Source organism: Phasianus colchicus, chromosome 2 (assembly GCF_987193195.1).
Source record: "Phasianus colchicus chromosome 2, bPhaCol1.hap1.1, whole genome shotgun sequence".
Taxonomy (NCBI): Eukaryota; Metazoa; Chordata; class Aves; order Galliformes; family Phasianidae; genus Phasianus; species Phasianus colchicus.
In genome coordinates, this window is record NC_143437.1 from 105,635,321 (window position 1) to 105,659,497 (window position 24,177).

Genomic DNA, 24,177 nt, shown 5'->3' on the forward strand with positions numbered 1-24,177 from the left:
TCTCATTGTTTCCTTCATCTCATTACTAAATGCTATGGAATATGTTTCTTCATTTCTTTCTTTCATCCTCTCCTTTCTTTCTGTCTTCCTTTCTTATTCCTTCTCTCCTTCCTTCCTTTTATTAATCATCTCCTTACTAAACTCTATGGAATGCCACACCTTTCTTCATTTCTTTCTTTAATCTCCCCTTTCTTATTCTTTCTTCTTCTTTATTCCTTCCTTCCTTCTTCTTTTTCACTGCTTCCCTCAGCTCATTATTAGCTATGGAATACGTTTCTTCATTTCCTTCATCCCCTCTCTTTCTTTATTCCTTCTTTCTTATTTCTCATTGCTCTTCATCTAAGAGCTGCTCTTCTCATTCCTGTTCATCAAATTACTAAACACTGGAATACAATGCTTTTCTTCCTTTCATTGTCCCCTTCCTTTCTTTCTTCATTATCCTTCCTTTATTCCTTCCTTTCTTCTTATTGCTTTTCCTTTATTCCTTCCTTCCCTCCTTTCTTCTTCATCTCACTATTAAACACCACGGAAACCCTTAGACGGGGGTTAGGATTGTCAGGGTCGGGGTCCTGATCCTCCTCACCCAGGCTGAGCTCCAGCCCATCCCATTCAGTTTAGTTCCAGCAGTTTTAACCCAACATCCACCCCACACTCCGTCGCTAAATGAGGAATTATAGAAGCCAGCAGCAGCCAAGCCGGAGGGAGATGCAAACAACACCCAAAGGCGAGAGGTTCTGATGGCATGGAGGAATTCTGCTGGATTTGGGACTGACAGCTGATCGGCGCATTCATTACTCGCTCCTTTACGGCACTTTGAACGCCGTGTTAAAAGCAGGACGGGTTGAACGCCGTGCTGAAGCCACGTCTCTGCACACAGACGCGCCCGTGCACGTCCTGCGCCGGGCCGGGCCCAGCACCACCTGCTGCTCCGGGCCGCTCTCCTCCTCCTGTAGGAAGCGAAAAGCGAAACCGACCTCCCTTCCCCGTGAGGGGCTCACCGAGCTGCCTTAGGCCGGGCCCCGAAGGCCCCACACGCGCTCCCTCACAGAGCAGAACCGCCCGCCCGCCACAGCCGGCCCGCACTGGCGCCTCGCTCGTCCGCAGCCCCGCTAGAGGAATCGGAGGGCGGGGCTTCCCCTCCAGTCGCGCTTCCATTGGTCGCCGCTCCCCGCCGTCTCCTCCCATTGGTCCCTCGTGGCTCTCCGCCCGCCCTCCCGCCGCCCGCCGATTGGCCGCTCTCCCCACCCCCCTCCGCCTACTCCTCCTTCGCCTGGCGGACGGGGGCGCGAACGTGCGGCGCGGGCTGTTCCCTGGCCGGGGGGCGCGTGCGGCCTCCACGTGGGGAACAGCACGTAGTCAGCGCGGGCGGGGGCGGGGGCGGGGGGGGGGCACGCGGCGTTCCCGCTCAGCGCCGGGGCGGGGCGGGGGGCACGCGCCAGGGACGGCCGTAATGGAGGGGGGGGGGGAGAAGGAAGAAGAGACGGCTATGGGGGGGGTGCGGGGCTGGAGGGGCAGTGGTGGGTTTGGGATGTAAGAGAAGAGCCGGCTGGCGGCCGGAGGTGCGGGTTTATTTGCTTCGTTCGCGATCACCGCGTTGGCTGAGCCGTGGGGTGTGAGCGAAGCCCGGTGCCCAGCGAAGCGTTTTAGGGGAGAGATTCCTCCATCCCCCTCCGCTGTAATAAGGCTGCAATAACGCCGAGCGCAGCCCGGCCGCTCCTCCTTCGCTTCCTATTAGAGCCGCTCAAGCGGAGGAAAACCCCTCCGAGGTCCCCCGAAAGGCAAATCTCCCCAAGGCGTTTTAAAACACACCAGCCGTTCCCGGCCCCGCGAGGCTCGGGGAGGAACCGCCGGGACGGGAAGAAGGGAGAAAAAGAAGGAGAGCCGCTCCCTCCTCCCTTCCTTCCTTCCCCCGGGCAGCGCGGCCCCGGCGGGGGCGTGCATGGAAAGGCCGCGGCGGAGCCAATGCGCAGGAAGGGGCCGAGCATGTGGGGAGGTTGTTTACACCAGCCCGGCCCCGGGAGCTTTAACCCGGCCGGCGGCGAGGCGCGAGGAACGGCCCGGGGACGGCGTGAGTAGCGGGTAGAGCGGGGCGCCCGCAGCACCGCGGGGGTGGGGAGGGGGGAAAGGAGAGAGCGGGGTGGGGAAACGGCGTGGAAGGGGGGAGAGAGAAGGAGGGAAAATGGAAGGAGAGAGGAGGGGGGTGGAAAAAAAAAAAAAGAATAAAAATAAAATGGAAAAAAAAAAAAAAAGCCAGGAGGGGGCGGGAGCGGCGGTTCCCGCCCGGCCGGGCCGCGCCGCGCCTCCCTCCCTCCAGGCCCCGCTGCTGCTGCCGCCGGTGGCCGCGTATGTGCGGCGGGGACGGCCGGGGGAGGGGGTTCGGGGAGCCCCGCCGAGGTACAGTGCGACGGGGAGGGGGGATCACAGAATTGGGGGGGCGCGGCTGCCGCTTCCCGCCCGCTCTGCGCGAACGGGGGAACCTCCAACCCCTCCCCCCGGGTGCCAAACCGCTTCGAGTCCGCGCCGCCTTTCGCTGCAACCCCCCCTCCGCCCGCCGGCATTGCATGCACTCGTGTTGCACTGTGCGCACCCCGTTGCACTGTGCGCACCCCGTTGCACTGTGCGCACCCCGTTGCACTGTGCGCAGCCCGTTGCACTGTGTGTACCCCGTTGCAATATGCACACCCCCCCGTTGTACCGTGCTACTGTGCGAACCCCCCCCGTTGCACTGTGCACACCCCCCCGTTGCACTGTGCGCACCCCGTTGCAATGTGCGCACCCCCCCCGTTGCACTGCGCGCGCGCCCCCCTTGCACTGTCCGCACTCCCCCCGCATTGCATGCACGCCCCCTCCCTTTGCATTGCAAGCGCCCCTCTTGCACTATGTGCGCCCCCCCCCCCCCTCCAATTGCAGGCACCCCATTGCATGCCACACCCCCCCAGCAACGCTCTCTGCCTGCACGCCCCGCCTCCCGGCTTGCCCGGTGAGTGCCCCCCCCCGTACACACACACACACCCCACTCGTGTTCCCCCCGCCCCACGCACACGTGCCCCACCCGGTGCCTCCCTCCGTTGCAGGCCTGGGCACACACCGCCTGCCCTCGGCAATGCCATTTTGCACGCGTGCCTTGCACGCTTGCACACGCATGTGTGACCGTGCACATGCATGACCACGCACATGCATGCCCATACTCCCGTTTGCTTGCACACCCTTGCACGCTTCTCCCGCTGCAACCACGTCCCGCTGCCTGCATCGTAGCTCCAAATTGCGCTCGGCCGCTGCCGCCTTTTCCTTCCTGGCCGCCTTCCCGCAGGGCCGGGCTCCCTGCAGCGCCAGCCCGGGGGCCCTTTCCCGGGGGAAGCCGCTCCGTGCTCCTCCCAGTGCCGGAAAGTGCATTTTTAGGCCTCTTCCAAAAGTGTTTTCCTCGGGAATCACCCCACAGGACTGCTGCCCGCCTGCGCTCCCCACGCGCTTAGTTTACTTTTGCAAAAGAATATCGTTGCTCCATTTGGAGAGGGAGGAGGAATTTGCTGTCCTGGCCGGAGTTGCTTTATGGGTTTTGTGCTGCACGTCCTGGCGCTGCACCAAGCCGTCGCCTTCCCGCTCTCAGGAGCTTTTTTTCTTTAAACAAAACCCCAAACTTTGCAAACCGTTCCGTGCAGATCTCTGTTTCCCTGCCCACGTCGTGCTGCGGTTTGTCGAAGAGCTCTGCGTTCACAGGGGGGCTTTTGGAAGCAGGCTGGAAAAGTCGCGTTTTATTATCACTTATTGTAGCGCTTCGAGGCTCTTAAAGGATGGATTTTACGGTCTCTGCTTTGCTGGTCGGTGGCAGGAGCTCAGCTGCGTTTGGAGGAACCTATTGGCGTTTGTTTGGGTTTTCTTTTTTGCTTTTTTTTTTTTTTTTAGTTTGTACGAAAAAGGAGGAAAACTGGGCTGTGCTGGAATTGTCGTGCATGTGTGCACATGCATAGTGCACGTGCATGCACACTGCACTTAGGCACATGCACACGGATGCATGCATGGAGCAGCGACCTTTCTTGCAGTTTATTCCTGCAAACCTGAAGCAAGCAGCAGCCGGGGCTTTGCTGTCCCAGACCTTCCCCTCTGGCTAAACGAAGCTTTCCTTGTTTGCCAAACGACGCGTGCAAAGTGCCTCCTTTCCCCAGGCCTTGCTGTGCTGCACGGAGCTGGAAGCTGCAAAATGCACAGCCGGCATGGAAGCGAGACAGAATTTGGGAGCGGTGCCGGCGCTGACCCCTGCAGTGCATGATTGCAAACAGCTGGGAGGACTCGGGGCAGCTCCGCCGGCGGTGAATGCAGCGCCTGCTCTCCTTGCTTTGCTTTGTGCTTTTTGGAGCACCGAAATGGGATCTGGCCTTCAAAGGCCACGGGGTCTGCCGGAAGCAGATGTGATCCCAATATTTTCAAGGGATTCATAGAATGGCCTGAGTTGCAAAGGACCACAATGCTCATCTAGTTTCAGCCCCCTGCTATGTGCAGGTCGCCAACCAGCAGACCAGGCTGCCCAGAGCCACATCCAGCCTGGCCTTGAATGCCTGCAGGGATGGGGCATCCACAGCCTCCTTGGGCAACCTGTTCCAGTGCCTCACCACCCTCTGGCTGAAAAACTTCCTCCCAATATCCAACCTAAACCTCCCCTGTCTCAGTTTAAAACCATTCCCCCTTGTCCTATCACTATCCACTCTCGTAAACAGCTGTTCCCCCTCCTGTTTGCATGCTCCCTTCAAGCCTTCCATTGTGGAAGGCCACAATGAGGTCTTCGCAGAGCTTTCTCTTCTCCAAACTAAATAAGCCCAGTTCCCTCAACCTTTCTTCATAGTAGGAGGGATGAACAGCTGTTCCGTTGGCTCTGGAGGTTCTGGGTGCGAGGTGCCAGCTTGCAGGAGGCTCCCAAAAGCCCCAAGAGAGGCAGCAGGGTGCCAAGGAGGGAAGCAACTTGGGCTCGAGTTGGAGTGTGGTTGTATCCCCCGTGAGATAAGGGGGCAAAACCCAGTATGATGCCATAGGGGGGTGCCCCCAGTCTCCATGCTGTATCTTTATAATGGAGGCATCAAGAGAAGGCTCGGGTGGGAACTCATCCCATTGCTCCCCTTTCTCCAAAGAGCTTTTTGTGATGACTCTAAGGATGAAAGCCGTGGGATGGGGGAAGCGATGCCACCATCCCCACGTGCCCGATGTGGTTGATGCTGCCGCTTGAGCCTTGCAATCCTGCACTGGTGGTAATGCCATCGTGTCTTTGTCACCCGCAGCGTGGCCGCGATGGCGAGCGTGCTGTCCAGGCGCCTGGGGAAGCGCTCCCTGCTCGGCACCCGTGTCTCTGCCCCCGGTGCTTTGGCTGACGGGGTCCTGGCAGCTCCCCAGATCCACGCCGTGTTGCCAGACGACGTGTCCTGCACGCAGCCTGCAGAGGAAAGCAGCCTGGCACCGAGATTCCCCAGCCCCAGCCGCCGGCAACAAGTACGTAAGGAGGCTTTTGGATGTGGGCTGTGCGTTGGCAGGGGGAGAAAACTCCTGGGGCTCCTCCTAATTGTAGCTCCAGGGGGGAGCTGTCGTTAGGGAGAGCTGCTGATGGGCGTTGGTGTTGGGTTTGGAATACATTGCCTCAAGCAGAGATCTCTCTCTTGCCACTGATCCCAGCCAAAAGTGATTGTCCAGAGAAGGCTGGACACTTCCCAGTGGTGTTCCCCAGTCATAGGGTTGAAAAGGACCATAATGATCATCTAGTTTCAACCACCCTGACACGGGGGGATGTTGCCAGCCATTAGACCAGGCTGCCCAGAGCCACATCCAGCCTGAATGTCATTTGAGGCTGAAGGAGATGGTTTTCATACAGCAGTGTCTCCTAGTGGACTTCTTTTCCATAAGCTTGTCCCATAACCCGTGATGATGTCAGCATACCAAGGAGCCCCCCGGCTTTGCTATGGAGGTGTTGATCCCCATATCACCTGTTTGAGCTTCAGAGCTTTTCCACCCTATTTGAGGGTCTGTGGGTAAGGGGTGTGGAGACCCACTTAGGCATGGTTGGTGGCACGGACCCCCCCAGTGAAACAGGAAAGGAGTGGGGTGCTGTGGATCCCCCAGAATGCCTGTCCAGTCCTGTAGGTGGCTGTGCTTCGGCCTCGTGCTGCCTGGGGTGGGGAGCAGCTCTTGTTCTTGTCTTCTATCTGCAGAGCTATAAAAGCTACTAAGGGCAGAGCTTGTGAAAGGCAGTGTAAATAAGGCCCCTGTTCACTTTTCTGGCTCCTCCTGTGCCCAGCACTGTGCTGTGGGAAGGGCAGATTCCTCCTGCCGTGTGTTTACAAGCAACAGGACAGTGAGAGCTGTTTTCTCCTATGTGCTCCAATGCAGAGGATTCTGCTCACTTGCTTTGCTGCTGGAAGTGACTTAAAAGTAGTGTGTGTGACACAGCTGGGATTGGTGTCAAAAGGAGATGCCACCTCCCTGTGCAGTGCCTCTCTCACAGGGACAGATGGTGTTCAGAAAGAAGCCTTGCCTCTTATTTTTGGGGATCATTGGATAAGGGATATGGATTTTGGAAGCTGTGAGTGAGATCAGACTGATCTGGCACTCACTCTTTTAGCCTTGGTCCAGCAGCTGTGGCTTTTTCCACATCATACTTTCTGCTAGATGTCTCACCTGGAATGGTCCCATGTGCTTTTCCCTGGTCAATGCATGGGTGCCTGTGTCCATCCCATGTCAGCTTCTTCGTGTGACACCCGCAGCATTTCCATAAAGAGATGCTCCTGTGCCTATAAATAGATGGAGAGACATGTAACTTCTTTGGACACAGATCCATTTCCATTAACAGAAATAGGCTCATGGGTGGTTGTGCTGGAAAATAGCCCACAGGAGCAAGGGAGACACTGCGAGAGGGGAGCAGGTGAGGTTTGAATTTCTCCTCCTGGTCATGAGAGCTGTGATGGGAGGAACTGGGATGTGACTGCACCCAGGAGGCCTCTTTCTCCTCTGGATTTTCACCTTTTCATCTACATGCTTTCCCAGGGGGTGTGATAGTAGTGAGCATCCTTGCTGCAACATGACGTGCAGGCAAAGTAAAAGCAGACAGATTCACTGGAGAAAAGTCCATCCAAAGTCATGATGCTCAGAGAAGCAGCTGAATGTGGAATTGACAGAGTTGGGGAGCGTGCTCCAAGGGCAGATCTCAGCAGTGGGGTTGGGGTGAACGCTGTCACCCAGCTGGTGTGCTGGAACACAGAGGTTTTTGTCCCTCTCTGCTCTGCCCTTGTGAGGCCCCATCTGGAGTACTGCATCCAGGTCTGGAGCCCCCAGTACAAGAAAGACAGGGAGCTGTTGGAGAGGGTCCAGAGGAGAGCCACAAAGATGATCAGGGGGACTGGAGCACCTCCCCTATGAGGACAGGCTGAGGGAGCTGGGCTTGTTCAGCCTGGAGAAAAGAAGGCTGCGGGGTGACATCATTGCAGCCTTTCAGTACCTAAAGGGAGCCTACAAACAGGAGGGGAGTCAACTCTTTGAAAGGGTAGATAACTGCAGGACAAGGGGAAATGGTTTTAGGTTGATGGAGGGAAGATTTAAGTTGGATGTCAGGGTGAAGTTCTTTACTGTGTGAGTGGTGAGGTGCTGGAACAGATGCCCAGAGAGGCTGTGGATGCCTCATCCGTCCCTGGAGGTGTTCAAGGCCAGGTTGGATGGGGCCCTGGGCAGCCTGGGCTGGTATGAAATGTGGAGGTTGGTGGCCCTGCATGTGGTGGGGGAGCTGCAGCTTCATGATCCTTGAGGTCCCTTCCAACCCTGGCCATTCTGTGATTCTGTGACAGCTCTGGGACAGCCTTCATCCCCCAGATACCCTGCAGTATCCCCCTGCTGCAGGAGAAGAACCTGAACAGTGCGGTTGTGCATCAGGACGCAGCACCAATAATGCTCCCCTTGGCTGTTTTTCAGGTTCTTGTCACCTACAGCGGGCAGGAGTGCACAGGGCTGGTGGAGCAGCACAACCCACCCAGCGACAAAGTGAAGGTGCTGCAGCCAGAGCAGGGCTTGCATACGTGCTGGAGGCTGCAGGATGTGCCTGAGGCACTGCAGAGATCTGTGTCCAACAGCATTGACGTCCCCAAGAGGTTCGTGCCTGGAGCTGGTAGTATCTTGACAGGATGGGAAGGGGCTCCTGCAGTGCTCATGCTTGGTTTTATGCTGACAGAGGGAGTCATTGGGGATATCTCCGCCTTACCAGAGCATGGGTTATCCAGGGAATGGCTGCACTCAGGATTAAGGGGATTTATTTTCTGCAAATGCTGCTTTGGGGAGAAAAAAAAAAAAGTCTTTCCTGAAAACTTAAAGACTGCAAGAGGGTGGTGGGAGCCACGCTGCCTCTGTGATATGCACCACCCTTATGCACACTGGCTTTCCTGCTTTTAATGGGATGTCTCTCTGCTTTTTCCTCCGTGCATTCTCCATCTACAACACAGGAAAGCTGACGCAGCTGTGGAGATGGACGAGATGGTTGCAGCCATGGTGCTGACGAGCCTCTCCTGCAGCCCTGTGGTGCAGAGCCCTCCTGCCAGTGAGAGTGGCATCCCCCGTGAGTGTGCACTGAAAAATAAAAACAAGATCCAGGGAAAAAAAAAAGGGGGGCTGGGGGGGATGTGGAGAAATACACCGTGCCCTTTGGATGCTGGTGCTTTAAGCTCAGTGCCAAATAGCAGCTAGGGCACACGTTGTGCTGGGCTGGAGGTGAACAGAAGCAGCGCTGGTTCCTGGAGGAGCCCATTGTTGCTGTTTGGGACCGTGCCAATGGGGTGACCCTGCTGTCTGTCACCCTCCTGCGGGACTGGGGAGCCCCGGGCTGGGGAGCACCGCCTGTCTGCTCCTTTTTTTAGAGGCTCTTTCATTCCCAAGGAGTCAAATGGAGCTGAAGGGATAAAAATAGCAGCTGGGAGCCGTGGGAAATGTGCGTGCCCCAGTGCTGGCTGTCCCCTGCAGGGTTGTGCTTATGGAGAAATGGGATAAAGCTGGGACCTGGCACTGAGCAGAGGTGCAAAGGCTTCACTTAAAACATTTAAAACTAGAAGCAAACTGCTGCCATAGTTTATCTAGCCTCAGGGCTGCTCTCAGTGCCTTGTGGTGATGGTGGCTGTGTGTTCCCTGTGTTCAGCATCACGGGCAGCGTGTGATCCCTGGAAGGAGAGCGGCGACGTCTCAGACAGCGGCAGCAGCACCACCAGCGGGCACTGGAGTGGGGGCAGCGACATCTCCACCCCGTCTCCCCCACATCCTGAAGGCAGCCCCAAGCACTCCAGCGAGGCACTCAGCTCCCCACCGGCTGATGATGGCTTTGAGACTGACTCTGATCCCTTTCTCCTCGACGAGCCGGCTCCGCGGAAGAGAAAGGTACTGGGGACCCCAGCACCATAAGTGTGGCCCTGCAGGGGACCTTGCCACCGTGCAGTCAGTGACACAGGCTGTCTCCCTCTCCAGAACTCAGTGAAGGTGATGTACAAGTGCCTGTGGCCAAACTGTGGCAAAGTCCTGCGCTCCATCGTTGGCATCAAGCGGCACGTCAAGACCCAGCACCTCGGGTAAGGCACAAGTTTCAGCTCCTCAGCCCCTGCTGAACCTTGAAATCCATGCACACTTGTGCTGAATGTGCTGGCAGCCAGCAGTTCCCCTTCCTTCAGCAAATATCCCCAAGATCAGAGGTGCCCTGGTTCCAGTGCACTGAGCTCAGCTGTTCAGAGCCACTAGAACTGCTGTCACCTATCCCTACCTTGCAGCAAGGCAGCCCTGGGCTTTGCAGGACATCTGGGGGTTGTGCTTGAAGTTCAGGACTGGAAATTTTCAGAGGCAAGAGCTTGGAGTGCTTGGGGCTAATCTGCCTAGCTCAGGTCTGTTAGGTACCAAATTGGGAAGCAGCGTTGCTTGTGCTTTCGTACATGTTTTCTTATATGCATTTTTCTGCTTCTGTCTTGATGGTTGGACTTGATGATCTTAGAGGTCTTTTCCAACCTTTATGGTTCTGTAGTTGTTCAGATGCTTCAGGAGAGATGACAGTGGAAGGGCTGTGGTGCAGTGGGCAGCGCTGGACTGCCATCCAGTGCCAGATAATCATAATGGGAAAAACAGTCAGAACCTTTATGCTTTTTTCCTGATCGAAGAACCTCAGGATTTGTCTGCAGCCATGCTAAATGAGCTCAGTGAGAAAGCAGGGGACTTTCAGCAGTGCCTGGTCACCCTGCCAGCGTTTCTGGAGGTGCTGAAAGATGTGTTGATCTTCCTTCAGAGTGCTAAGTGCTGTTACAGAAGTAGGGGCCATGCTGATCACAGCCAGCTTTAGAGCATGAGAGCTCCAAAGCTGGGCACTTCCCTCCCCTGGGACAGGAGCTGCATATTCAGCCTTATTCCCTTTTCCTCCCTGACAGAGACAGCGCTGACTGTGACCAGCGGAAGCGGGAAGAGGATTTCTACTACACTGAAGTGCAGGTGAAGGAGGAGCCCGCAGCAGAGGCAACCACCAACACCAGCCCCACATCTGTGTCTGCACCCATCATCATCCAGCAAGCCTTGGCCAAGCCGGAGGCTTTGCTGGTGGAGCCACCGATGCTGGAACCTGCTCTGGCCAGCAGCTCGCTCAGTCAGTCTGCACCCAGCTCCTTCTGGCACATCCAGGCTGATCACGCCTATCAGGTGAGCTGGTACCACCTCCTGCTTCCTTAGCAGCTGGGCAGGGGTTCAGGGGCTGCCCGATGGCTACAGCTCGCCCGCAGTTACGTGGCAGTGGTATGCAACACACCCTTCTGCTGCAGATAGCCGGGGATGGAATGTGGCCGTGCCAGATCCTGCACCTTGGGTAACCTGGAGACGCCCCAGCTGCGGTCCCTGTCCCTTGTCCCCTGCCACAGTGGCTCACCAGCACCACTTGGAGGAGGGATTGCATGGGGGATTCCTTCCCCACCTCAAGGGAGGCACCTCAGGCTGCCTCAAGCTGGTCTTTGCAGGGAGGAGATGGCCCGTGGGCACACGTGAACAAAATCCACCAGGCTTAATGCTGACCACTTTCTTCCCCATCTCCCCCCACAGGCGTTGCCCTCCATCCAGATTCCAGTATCCCCACACATCTTCACCAGCATCAGCTGGGCCACTGCCACCTCGACTCTCCCATCCCTGTCACCGGTGAGTCCTCATCCTTTCTCCCTGAGCCTTTGGGAGTTCCCAGGCTCCCTACTGGCTGTAAACATCCTCAGCCTTATCCCACATGGTCCTCAATGTCCCCGCAGGTGCGGAGCCGGTCGCTCAGCTTCAGTGAACCCCAACCTCCCACGCCGATGCTCAAGTCCCACCTGATCGTCGCCTCGCCTCCCCGCGTGCCCCTTGGCACCAGGTGAGGCTCTCACTGTGCAAAGTGAGCACAAGAGGGATGCATTCCTGCACGTCAACCAAATGATGCTCAAGGTGTAGCAAAGACACAAATCTCTGAAACTTTGCAATATTGGGTACATTTTCTATTTCTTTGCCTCTTTGCAGGAAAGTTCGTGGTGAAGCCAAGAAGTGCCGTAAGGTGTACGGCATCGAGCACCGGGACCAGTGGTGCACAGCTTGCCGGTGGAAAAAAGCCTGCCAACGCTTCCTGGACTGAGCATGGCCCTGCAGTGCCACCTCCTTCCTTGCTCCTCCCCAAAGGAGCACTGGAGTCCCTCACTGCTGCACCCAGGGACCTTGGAGGCACCTCCTGGGACTCCAGAAGAGCCCTCCAGAGCTGCGTGTAAATTCCTCCTCCTGTATATTGTACATCAGCTGGGTTTGCTCTTTTCGTTTTGTTTTGGTTTGTTTTTTAACACTTCTTTTTTTTTTTTTTCCCAAATCTGTTTTTGTAAAACGTGAAGAATATCTCCCATTCGTACAGTTTAAAAACTGGGGCTGGGAGGAGGAAGCCATGGCTCGGTGCTCGGGGGACATTGCAGGTGATCTGGGGACCAAAGAGCTCCCTGCATTGCCCAGGTCAACGCTAGGATCTCCCGAGCTGCTGCAGTGCAGCCAGTGTGAGGCATAGAGGCAGCTTCCCCTGTCCTTTCACTGTCTATGAAGTGCAAATCACTCGTGTCCTGAAGCATCAAGAACTGTTGCAGCTTTAAAAGCACGAGGCAGGGCTGGTTTTTGGGGTGGCTCAGCTCGTTGCCTCATGGATGTACTCTTTGCTCGCTCTGCTCTAGAGCCTGCACGTGTCTCTGCTTCCAGTTTGTCCGTTTCGGAGGCATCTGGGGGAGAAGCCTCTTTAATCAGGAAAGCTTTGAGAGCTTTTAAAGCAAAAGCAGGTATTCCTTTTCCTTTTAGGCTTTGTACATCTGCTTAGTTCCGTGAAAAACTATGTCGTGGCCCTCGCTGTGTCTTTCAAAAGCAGGCTGAGAGCAAATGCTTGTTTGTTCGTTTTTAAACAAAGAAATCTTCCTGATTTCACCAGCAAAGACAGCTGGCAAGCTGGGAGGACTGGGAAGAGCTTTCCCTCAGCATCACAGTGTGACCCCAGTTTGGCAAACGATCTTAAAATTTGCTTTTGCACCCCATTGGCGGCAGGCAAGTCTGTGTCCTGGATATTTTTTTTTTTTTGCTGCATTTTTGATAATCACAGCCCATAAGGCACAACTAAGAGTGGTCCCTGCACAAGGCTCGAGCCTGGGCTGATATTCAGGACCGTGCGATGTAACAAAAACTCCCTTCAAAAAGCAAATTGTGTGGCTGGGAGAGCATCGTTTTGCTGCTGGATGGACACACGCCCTGTTGGTGCTCTAGCATAGATGTATACGTGTAATACTAGTGCTTGTCAACCTCTTTTTGTAATTTTGTATATCTAAACAGTATCTTGTTCCAGAACCTGATCTTTGGTACCAAATGGGCGGATTCAGAATCAGGAAGCAGGAGCAAAACTCCCCCCCAGGGTGCATCCCAAGTGTGTCTGTGCAGGTCTGATTCAAAGCCCGTGTTTTTTCCTGGAGAGCAGCTGGCTCAGGATCACATCCCTGCTGGGGCTGCCGTGCTGGGAAAGCCCTTTCCTCTCCCACTGCCATCAGCCATCCCCACAGCTGTCTATTGCAGGAGCAGCTCTGCAGGTTCACGCTCTGCATCCTGGTAGCAGTGGGTTGTGTGCTGGGGTTATTGCACTGCTCAAAAGTAGGAATTTATTCTTGATTTTTATTTTTTATTTAGGGGGGAAAAAAAAAAAAAGAGCCCCTGGGGCATTTGCTACCATTTGGATTGCAGAGCTGGCAGCTCCCAAACTTGCTGCTGGTCCCTGCAGCAGCACAGATGGGTTTCTGTGATGCTGAAGGCGCAGGTCGCTCAGAGTATGGAGATAATAATGAAACAAAAAGGATTAGTTGTGCTTCCCTCAGACCTTGTGCCTTTGATCCCACGACTCAGACCTAGAAGTTTTCCCTTCCTGCTCTTCTTGTCCTTTCTGCCCCAAACAGTGACCCCGTTTGGGTCCCCATTGCTCAGGAAATGTCACACAAGCCATGTGGGGGTGTCACCCCCCCGGGGCTTTGTCCCAAACCAGGGTGTAGCGTCTGACAATCCGCACTGCCTCCCCCTCCTGTAGTCAATCGTATTTTTTCACTGTTGGGAACTTGAATTTCTGCAAATGGAAATGAGAAGAACTTTCTGCTTACTGTTAAAAGTAATTTTTATATTGAAAATAGGAAGAAAAAGAGAGGAATGGCTCTGGAACGAGTGGCTGAATGCCTGTTGGGTTGAGGGCATGGTGGGACGCCGGAGATGTCGGGGTGCAGTGCCTCACTCTGCAGCCAATAGCACTTACAGCCCCAGGGTCACCCTGCACAGGGCTGTTCTGTGCTGGTGGTGTTCACCCAGGGTTGCACACAGCTTTATTTTCTGAGGGCTTTTGCGGTACGGATTTAATAGGACAAAATTGTCCTTTAGCTCCTGGCTTTCCTTTATTTCAATTTGGGAGTATTTTGGATTTTTTTTTTTTTTTTTTACACTTTTAAAAGGAAAAAGCTTGTATTTCTGCTGCAGTGACAGCAGGCGTTGTGTCGTTTTTTCAAGGCCAGGCTGGATGTGGCTCTGGGCAGCCTGGTCTGCTGGTTGGCGACCCTGCACGCAGCAGGGGGTTGGAACTGGATGGTCACTGTTGTCCTTTTCAACCCAGGCCATTCTATGATTCTGTGGTTTGTCAGGTTGGCTGGTGTCCCATTTCTGTGTTGTTTTTTTTTTCCCTTTCCTCTCTCTTTATTATTTCTTCACTCACTTCCAGCCTTGGTCTCACCAAACTCCATCCCACCCACTCTGGGTAACCCCGACTACAAGCTCAGCTTGGAGACGTCTCCCACTCCAGCTGTCTGCTGTGTGTATGTATGTAAATAGGAACCTCATAATTGGGCACTAATTGGAGGCTGCTCTCCTTTTCCAGCCCCGCTGGCACCCAAACTGAGTGCAGGGTGACCCCACGCTGTCACCGTGCCCTGCTGCCATCGGGTGATGCTGGGAGTGGTGACAGGGGGCGATGGCACAGGGAAGGACCCTGCTGCCCGGCTGGGCTGGGAGGATGTTATCTTCTGTCTTGGAGCTTTTCTTGGCTGTCTTCCAAGTATTATTTTTATTGTTTAAAAAACAAACAAACAAAAAAAAAAAACCACCAAAAAATATGAAAAAAAAAAAAGAAGAAGAAAAAATTTTTAAAAAAAACGCAAATGTGAAATGTAATTTTTACAGCAGCGATATGAAATATATTTTATAAGAAATAAAGAAAAGTTGCCTGATAGCTCGCAGGCTCTGCCTGGTCTTTGCGCCGTGCGTCCCTGCTGCCCTGCAGTGGAGGTGGAGGCACTCGGTGCCCTGCAAGGTTCCATCCCCGTGGCACAACGGCTTGTGGCACCACTAGGTAGCAGTGTCTGCTCACCGATGGTGCATCCTTCCTCTCCTGTTGGTTTTCCTCTTCAAAAAGCCCGGTCCTTCAAGTTTTCAAGCTGAAAGCTGCGAGGAGAGGTGGGTGCGTGCAGAACACGGTGGGGTTCTGACCCGTGTCCTGTGCAGAGCCCTCAACGTGGGGCTGCCAGCTCTCCTTTTCTGCTGCTGCAGAAAGCCTGAACAATACACGTGCACAGTGCACAGAGCCTGAATCCTGTTTATGAGGGTGGGTAGTGATAGGAAAAGGGGGAATGGTTTTAAAGTGAGATGGGGGAGGTTTAGGTTGGATATTAGGAGGAAGTTTTTCAGCCAGAGGGTGGTGAGGCACTGGAACAGGTTGCCCAAGGAGGCTGTGGATGCCCCATCCCTGCAGGCATTCAAGGCCAGGCTGGATGTGGCTCTGGGCAGCCTGGTCTGCTGGTTGGTGACCTGCACATAGCAGGGGGTTGGAACTGGATGAGCACTGTGCTCCTTTTCAACCCAGGCCGTTCTATGATCCGTTGAATAATTCTGTGTTTTTGCACAAGGTGATGGAAAAGGAGGAAAGGATGGGAGGAGAACCTGGGCACCCTTGGTCCCAACCCCATCAAGGAGCCTGGGCACCCCTGGTCCCAACCCCGTGTTTCCATTGGGAAGCTGTGGGGTGAAGCTGAAGCCTTGCAGTGACCAAAATGGAAGCTGGCTCCGTGTGGCACCTGCAGGGGACAAATGCTGCCTTGCCATCAGCTCCTGGGGGCATTCAAGAAAGCCCCAAGCTTCCTGTATCTCAGGGTGGGGATATCACTGCAGTGAGCCGCCACCGTCTCAGCCCAGACCTCGGTGTGTCCCCATTGGATTATTTCCATCTCCTTTGGGCACATCCCTTTTCTGTCTTAAGTTCTGAAACGCTCTTTTATCCCCCCAATTAACACCCTCAGTCCATCCCTTTTTGAGTGAAGGGCTGCCAGGCACGCACGCAATGGGATGACTCTCCTGCCACGCTGCTGCAGCCCATGCAAGGGGAGAGCTCAGCTGAGATTCATGCAATTTGACAAAAAAAAAAGTCTCATTTTTTCCCCTAAAAACCTGTGTTTTGTTGTTTTTTTTTTTCCCAGCTGAGCCTCAGGGATGGCAGCAGGGTAAGCGTTGTCCCAAGTGACGGTCGCCAGTCGCACTGATATCGTAGAAACAGTAAACTAATTTATTAATCCTTTTGCTATGTACAAGTTTAATGGAGAAACCTTCGTATGAAACAATTAAAAAGAACAGGGAGAGGGTTGAGTTGGTTTTTTTCTGTGTTTTGTTGTGTTTGGGTTTGGGTTTTTTTTGTTGTTGTTGTTTTGTTTCTCTTGTTTGTTTTGTTTTCTTTTTGTGGGGTATTTATTTTATTATTATTATTATTATTACCATTCTTATTTTGTACAAAGGGTGTGAGACCAGGGCTCCGGTGGTGGGATGGCAGCGGGGACACAATACATGCCGGGGGGAACGCGACGAAAACACACGCTGCGATGCTGAGCAAAGAAGTCAACCCCGGAGTCCATAGAAAACCTCAAGGAAAGCACTCAAAAAATAGTAATTACGAAATAAAAATTATTTTAAATGAAAAAAAAAAAAACAAAAAAACAAAAAAACCAAAGCAAAACAAACAAACAAACAAAAACAACACCATTTCCAGGTGTTTTCTGCCCAGCCCTGGGTGCTGGGTCGTGCTCTGGTCCCTTTTTTGGGAACCGAGCCGTGGTGGGATGCAAACCCCAAATGCTGGGGGTAAATCCTGCAGGGAGCCCCGGGGGGGGGGCACACGATGCTGGGAGGGGATGCCCGAAAGCCATTTGGGAGGGCAAATAAAACAAAAACTTTTAAAATCACTATTTTCCCACCTTGGGTGTTCCCAATGGCCAAGCAGGGCGCAAATTTTGCCAAAATCCCTTCTTTTGATTTTTTTTTTGTATTTTTTCTTTTTTTGGAGGGGCGGTCCCCCCCTCCCCCCCAATCCCAAAGTCCTCTGCCCCACTCCCCACCCCACGACTCCTCGCTCCGGCGGTGGCCTCATCCTTTCCCGTCCTGGCTTAAATTGCACCCGGTTGGCTGCTCTCGAGAAGGGAGAAAAATGATTTCGGGACGCGTGCGAGTCTGAAGCGCTTTGGGGTCCGTCAGAGAGAGGTTGGAGGCTGCTTGGGTGGACAGGAGCAGGGTTTAATATTGCCTGTGCCTGGTGGAAGGTGCCGGGACGCGGTGCCGGAACGCTACAAAAACAAAAACAAAAACAAAACAAAACAGAAAAAATAAAAATAATAATAATAAAAAATAAAAATAATAATAATTGCAGCTGAGAGCAGTGCAAGAGAGGGACCGGGATGCTCTGTCCCGGGATGCTCTGCCCCAAGGATGCTCTGCCCTGGGGGCTGCGAGGCTTGGGGAGGAATCCCCTGGTCTTAAGCAGCAAAAAAACAAACACACAAACAAAAAAAAAGCAAAAAAAAAAAAAAAAAAGAAGGGGGGAAATTAAAAATTCTACTACGTTTCACTTTTATGGGGTTTGGGTGGGTGTAGGGTGGGAGCTCAGAGCATCCCGGCACCGTTTCCTGGGGCCAGGGGGATGCTCCCCACTCACCACTGGGTTTTGCCAACGCGATGCTTTGGGGAAAAGTCATTTCATTTACAGAAGAAATGGTTTTATTTGACGTTTTTTTTCTGTGTTTTTTTTTTTTTTTTTTTTTTTTAATGGGAAGAGGAGGCTGAAACATTCTGCATACTTTTATGGTGTTGGGGACAAAACCCTTTTGCCTAACATCCCAACGTGACCTGTGGCAAAGGGATATTTCTGGGGTGTCACTGAGGTAGGGACTCACAGCCCAGCCTCAGGGCTTGGTGTTTCCAAGCCTTTACTTTTTTCCCTTCCGTTTTTGATGTGCACCCATTGGGAATGGGGAACGCAGCACTGGAGCATCCCAAGATCCAGCATCGCCATTCAGCGGAGCAAAATTGGCGTTTCTCGGGCAAAATGTGCCAACCAAAAAAACAAAAGGGGCAAAGAACGGGTGGGGGGCCGAAGGGGTAAAATTATGGTATTTTGAGGGTACAATGAACACAAAACAAAAGAAAACAAAAGAAAAAAACAAGCAGCCATCGCTTCCTGGAGAAACCCTTCCTAACGGAGGTTTTGGGGTTGGGGCAATGGATTGACTTTTTGGCCATGGCGCGCGTGTCCATGGCGCGGTGCCGCGGGGCCGGCTAGATCTCGTTGTGCTCGCTGAGGTCGCCGGCCATGTCGTACTCACTGGAGCGGGGCGACATGCCCAGGTACTGCTTCAGGAACTCGCTAAACCTCTTCTGGTTGTTCCACTTCCTCGCCGACTTGCGCACCCCGATGAAGCCCCCGTATCTCTTCTGCACCCCACGGGCCGCCGGCCACGAGCCGCGTGTCCCCCGTGGGAAGCCACCTCCGAGCCGCCGGGAAATGTCCTCGTCCTGCGATGGGAAAGCGCCCGGCGCCATCCCAGCACCTCCGTCTTCGGCGTCCCGGCGCCGCAGCAGCTCGCTTACCTGCAGCGGGCTCGCCACCGCCTCGACTGGTTCCATGGCACCAAGGACGCCGGCACCGGTGGCACCTGGACGCGGTGCAGATCGGATGCTGGTGGCACACATCTCCCAGGTGGCTCGCGGGACGGCTTCGCCTTCGCACTCCAGGATGCAGACCTGTGCGGGGAGATGGGGGGACTATTTTCAGATCATAGAATCCCAGAGTGGTTTGGGTGGGAAGGGACTTTGAGGTTTCACCCAGTCCCAACTTCTGCCATAGGGACTCCTGCCATAGACCAGGTGCCCCAAACCCCATGCAGCCTGGCATCAGGCATTGCCAGGGATGGAGCACCCACAGCCTGTTCCAGGGCCTCACCACCCTCATCATGAAGAATTTATTCCTTTTACCTCATCTAAATCTTTACTCTTTCAATTTAATCTATCACCTCTTGGATCATTGGACTTCTCTCCATCTCTAGCCCAACTAACATGCTGGAAGACACCATAGAAAGGCACTGGGAGCACATCAATTCTTACCAGTCACCATTTCGTCCCAAATTCAGGGTTTCAACCACCCCCAGGCTCCCAGAAGTGATGGAGATGCTGGGGAATTGCACATGAACCTACATCGCCCCTCACACTCCTTCCCCACTGCCATCCAGACTCCTGTCCCACTTCTCCCTGCTGGGTGCTGCGGGGTTCTTCAGCCAGGCATGAGCCTCAAAATCCCCAAGTGTGCCGTGGGATGGTGGATGTGGGAAGGGACCTCTGGAGACCTTTTCCAGCATGGGCACCCCAGACAGGTTGGAGTTGGGTTATCTCCAAGGCTGGAGACCACAATCACTCAGCATGTGGCCGTCCTCACAGCAAAACCATGTTCTCTCCTGTTCTGGTTTTCTGTACTCTCACTCCAGTCCATTCCAGTCCCTTTACTGATGAAAAGAGGTCTCACCAGTGCCAAGCTGTCATAGGATAGAAGTCAGGAGAAGCCAGTCATCTCGCTGCAGAGAGTGATCAGGTTGGTTAAGCATGATTTCCCCTTCATAAATCCATGCTGGCTGCTCCCACTGACCTTCTTGTCCTTCGTGTGTTTGGAAAAGCTCTCCAGGATGACATTGTTCTCTGCCATCTGCCCCAGGATTGCTGTGAGGCCATCCAGCCCCTGGCTTCTCAGATGTTAAGAGTGAGTTTGCCCGTCCCTCAGTCCCTAGGGTCACCGTATCCCTTCAAAGGCCACCAAAAGTGACCTGACCGTGTCATTGGATTTCCTCAGTACCCACATCCCATCCCTTTCCAAGAGCCAACTGGGGAAACCACCCAGGGAAAACCATCCAGGAGAAGGTCTTTGAAGAGCCAAACTCAATAAATATCCCAAGAAGCTGGAGATCCAAGGAGGGAGGGCCTCTCTTCCCTTTTTCTGCAATGGTTCCATCTCACTGTTTTCTTCATGGTGGGTTGATGAATCTCTTGATGCCAGCGTGGGGAATACTATGGCTGAAAATGCTGGTGTACATCTCACAGCTTCCAGAATAGCCACCTGCAAGGCGGATCATTGGCAGAACCACTCTTTGCCATGGGTTCATTGACTTCCATGGGTGAGAGATTCTGCAAATCCCAACACAGGATCTGAGAGCTCAAGCATCTCACTGTCCAGCAATTCATGATGTCCATGCCCGATACCATCCAGGCTCTTCAGACAAAAAGAAAAAAGAATTGTCCCCAGGTGACTCAGGTCTTGAAAGCCATCAGCAGTCCTATCACCCATTCACAACACAGCCCCACTAGCATCTGAGGGTCCTCAGCCATCGCCCCGTTGCCTTAATTCATAAGGAAACATCTTCTGATGTGGCCAACTCATGCTGTTTGGGGCATCGTTGGCAAATGCTGCCCAGTGCTCCTCCATGTTCAATGACAAAAGAAGCTGGCGAGGCTCTTTCCATACTTCAATGGGCATTAGTGGTGTCACCCCGGGTTGGCACTACCCCCCAATGGCTCTGGGGACCAGGACATAGGCTGATCATCCACATCTTGAAGACCTGGTTCCTGAATGGTGCAGGCATGCCAGTCACTTCGGGGGCTCTCCTCTTCCTAGCCTGAAGTCACAGCTCTGCAGCCCTTGGAAAACTACTTGGACATTTCCATTTGATGCTTTCAAATTTTAGGGCCAAACGCAGGGTGATGCACCCCAAATCTTGCCCCTACTGGGACAGCAGTGGACTGATACTGGGTCGGCTGTGACATCCCCACCAAATGTCTGATCCCCACTGGTTCTAGGCCATTTCCCAGTCCCAGGGGCTTCCCCTGTCACAGTAAGCCATGATTTATCACTGCAGCGTCGCTAATGAATAGGCGGTCAGTGCTTCCCTGTGGGTGGAGTGGAATGGGAAGAAAAGAAATGCTCCTGGCCAGAGTCCGGCCACGGCTCAGCGGAGGGGAAAGGAAAGCATTACAAGCAGGAACGGGCTGATTCATCCCTTTGCAGTGTGAAATTTTCTCCGTCACCACGTCTCCCACGGGCTCAGCAGCCCTGCAGATCACTGCCCGCCCCAAATATTACATCTCACCATCCATCTGCAGCCCCAGCGGGGCACGGCTTTGGTCCTGATGGGGCTCACAGGTTTTGGGTGGCCCTTTGACTGCTGGTGACTCTGGCAGGGGCGTGCAACGGGGATGCCAGGAGGGCATGTTGCAGGGCCTGGACCCTCCCCAGCGATGTCAGCTCCATCCCATAGCCATCAAAGCCTTGTCGTCATCACTCCCAGCAGCTCCCCAACCCAATCTGGGGACAATTTGGTAGACTTTGATGGTGTACAATGACAACCGTGGCCACATGCATCCATCCCCTCGATGCGCCCAAGGAGAAGGGACAAGGACAGCAGCACCCTCGAGGCTCCTCACCATCCCACAGCTCCCCATGCCCTACCACCACATTACCCCAAACCCCACACTGGGTGCAGGGCACTTACGAGGAGGTCGAAGCCGTCCCGGTAGAAGTGGCGGTCGCAACGCAGGCAATCCCCTCGACAGTCACTCCTTGCCCGGGCAAAGAGGCAAAGCAGCAGCAGGTCCCAGAGCACGGCCCTCATGGTGACAACAGCAGGGCTGCAGCCAGAGACAAAACCTGTGAGCCCCAGCGCTACTCCTAAATGGGTTGAAGCAACGCTCAGCCCTCACCATAATGGGAATGAGCCTCCCTCCCGCCCCCAGCTCCATTTTCCCAGGCTATCTCATGACACGAGTACCAGCAGGGCTTAATTTAGCAGGTGGACGTGGTGAGGTGGCACGTCTCAGGCTGTCCCCAGGCAGGACGTCTGTGTGCCAGCATTGAGGCTGAGAACACGGGGACAGCAAAGATAGGGTTGCCCTTGGTGGCACCTTGGTCCCTTTATGCAAACCATGTCCTAGGCAAGGAAATGGGCAACACGTCTAAAACCTTCTTCAAGCTCCACCAGCAGACCAGAAATCCTCATTTCCTTCTAAAACCACGATTTCCAATCTTCTGCCATCATTCTGATGGGTATCCAGGAACCACATGCCCAGCTCAGCCCATCGCAGGCAAAGAAGACCTCGGTAGTGACAGCGGTGGCTTTGTGACCTGTGCTTCACCAGCATGTTGGGGCACTCTGGGGGGGATTTGAGGGTGGGTTTGCTTTTGTGGGCAGGGCTCAGGGCTCATGTTTTCCACCAAGGTGGAGGCATCCTGCAATAGAAGCACTGGGGACTCTGCACGGTGTCACGGTCACCTTCGAGCTCGGTGACACAGAGCCCCGCGGAGCTGCTTGTCATTTGCTGGAGGGAAAGCTGATAAGGAGCCAGAATTAAGGCTTAATCTTCGCCGAGTCTCATTAAAACTGGCTGGTGGCATGAGTCAGAGGATTGGCAGGATGCTCCCGGGAGAGGACAAACCCCCCCAAAAACCACTGCAAAACCCCAATATCCCCAAAATGCCCCCGAAGGAGGTGTCCCAGTATCCCTGGGAGGGCTGGAGTGCAGAACCTGGGAGAATTACTGGATGACCAACTGGAAGATGCTATGGGGCAGGCAGGATGCGAGCCCCAGGATGAGGGGGTGGCACTGCATATCAGTGCCCCCTGAAAATGCAATCAGCCCATCTGAAGCAGAGCACCTGCATGGTACCGGGGGGATGGAGGGATACAGCATCCTCCAAAACGTTGCTGTGAGCCCCGCAGCTCTGGGGTACGCCAGTATGGAGTGAATTATCCTCATTAATGACAGCACTGGGGTAAAAAGGAGGGATTTGGGTGGAAATACAGCCTGTGGTTCGGATAGCGGCCGGGTCTGGCTCTGACATCAATAACCAGGGAGGAGAGGAGGAGGAGGACGGGCAGCAGGTGCTGCTGCGATGCGTTTTCATTCATTCGATTCGGGTTGATTGGGTTTTTCTGCGGAGTTGTGAGCTTTGGGCTGAAATCAGATGAAATGGGGCTGCTCAGGGATGCTGAACCCTGTGGTCCCCAGGAACGTTCTCATTAGGGCTAGGGTCTGTCCCACCACGTGGGGAACAAGCACTGTGCCCAGAGCTCAGCCAGCCCCCAGTGATTGTTCTGTTTCCTCCCAAATCCCACTCTTCCAGCTGAATGCAAGGCCCGATTCGGAGGGCATGGACCTGCTTCCAGCCCCAAACCCCACTATTATCCAACCGTGTCCCCCACTGGCACTGGTAAAACACTTCCCCTCCCGCTCTCTTCCAGCATTAAAATAATGCAAAGTTGCCACCAGCAAAAGAAAAAGCCGAAAGGGAAAGCAATGCTGCCAGCGTGCCCCAAATCTTTGTGCTGGTGGTTTGGGGGGAATTGGAAGCAGCCCCCCCTGCTTCCCTGGTGCTCGGCAGAAAAACAAGCGCTTCCTTTTGTTGAGTCCCTCCATCAGGTAATTGGCCATAATTGACCAAAATTACAGACTGCGGCGAGATGATCAACACAGATGGGGCAGCGACGGAGCGATTTAGAGGTAAAAGCTTTGGGCAGAGGGCTGCTCCCCGCGTCCATCCCCATTCATTCCTGCTTTCTGTTGGGGACGGCAAGAATAAAAAAGCAAAAACAAAAACCCAACCATTTTCCTCCCTTTTGTGCTTTGTCAGAGGGGGGAGCGATGCCTCCTGCTCCAGGCACCTCCCGGTGCATCCCACGGTGTTGAAGTTGTGAAGTTCCCTATCCCTTTTATCCTGGATATCACCCCCCCCAAAAAAAGAGAAAAACACCAAAAACAAGGGGTAATCTGGGGTTTGCCAACCCTGTGGTTTCTCCCTTCAGGCCAACGGCACAGGGATGGAGGCACAGAGCCGGGTGCTTTGTGTCAGATCAAACCCTAAACCCTTCATGTCTCACCTGCCACCCCGCTGCCCCACCGTGCGTCGGGCTCCTGTTGTGTTCCTCGATCAGTTTAGGTCCAAAAAGGGATATTTGGGGGCAGGTGAAACTTTTTTGCAGGTGCTCACCCAGACAAGCATCATGCATTTTGCTTTGTGGGGAGATATTTGCCTTTAACCCTTGCTGAGGAACGGGAATACGGGATGAATCGAAGCCTCGCCGATGATGCTCGGGCTAAAAAACCCAGCAAAAAGAAAAAAAAAAAAAAAAAAAAAGAAAGAAAGAAAGCCAATTTTCCCCCCAATCCGTTGCAAACCGAAGCCCATCTCCTACCTGCAGTGTGCTGTCAGCTGCCGGCTCCTCTGCTCTGTGCCTCCTCCGGCGCCGGTGCTTTGGTGGTATATATAGACGGTGTGCATACCCGTCCCCACAC

General features: G+C 54.1%; 2 protein-coding genes across 5 annotated transcripts; one reads left to right on the forward strand and one right to left on the reverse strand.

The window, feature by feature from the left end:
• The first annotated feature begins 1,480 nt into the window (after positions 1-1,480).
• On the forward strand, positions 1,481-14,897 carry ZNF395 (zinc finger protein 395). Of its 2 annotated transcripts, none has more exons than XM_090136559.1 (10): positions 1,481-2,079; positions 5,268-5,475; positions 7,939-8,114; positions 8,463-8,575; positions 9,149-9,384; positions 9,472-9,572; positions 10,413-10,677; positions 11,071-11,163; positions 11,268-11,371; positions 11,515-14,897. In XM_090136559.1, exons 1-10 carry the CDS (start codon positions 1,940-1,942, stop codon positions 11,624-11,626), a joined length of 1,548 nt encoding a protein of 515 aa, XP_089992685.1. In that variant the 5' UTR covers positions 1,481-1,939; the 3' UTR covers positions 11,627-14,897. The 2 variants fall into 2 exon arrangements, with proteins under 2 accessions (XP_089992685.1, XP_031459721.1); XM_031603861.2 differs by having other exon boundaries at positions 1,977-2,068.
• A 2,008-nt stretch (positions 14,898-16,905) lies between these two features.
• On the reverse strand, positions 16,906-24,177 carry PNOC (prepronociceptin). 3 transcript variants are annotated; one of them, XM_090136732.1, is made up of 5 exons: positions 24,078-24,177; positions 21,381-21,516; positions 18,439-18,591; positions 18,174-18,363; positions 16,906-17,138 (listed from the first exon to the last, which is right to left on the reverse strand). In XM_090136732.1, exons 1-5 carry the CDS (start codon positions 24,161-24,163, stop codon positions 17,089-17,091), a joined length of 615 nt encoding a protein of 204 aa, XP_089992858.1. In that variant the 5' UTR covers positions 24,164-24,177; the 3' UTR covers positions 16,906-17,088. The 3 variants fall into 3 exon arrangements, with proteins under 3 accessions (XP_089992858.1, XP_089992857.1, XP_031459780.2); XM_090136731.1 differs by having other exon boundaries at positions 18,174-18,591; XM_031603920.2 differs by lacking the exon at positions 16,906-17,138 and having other exon boundaries at positions 17,375-18,591.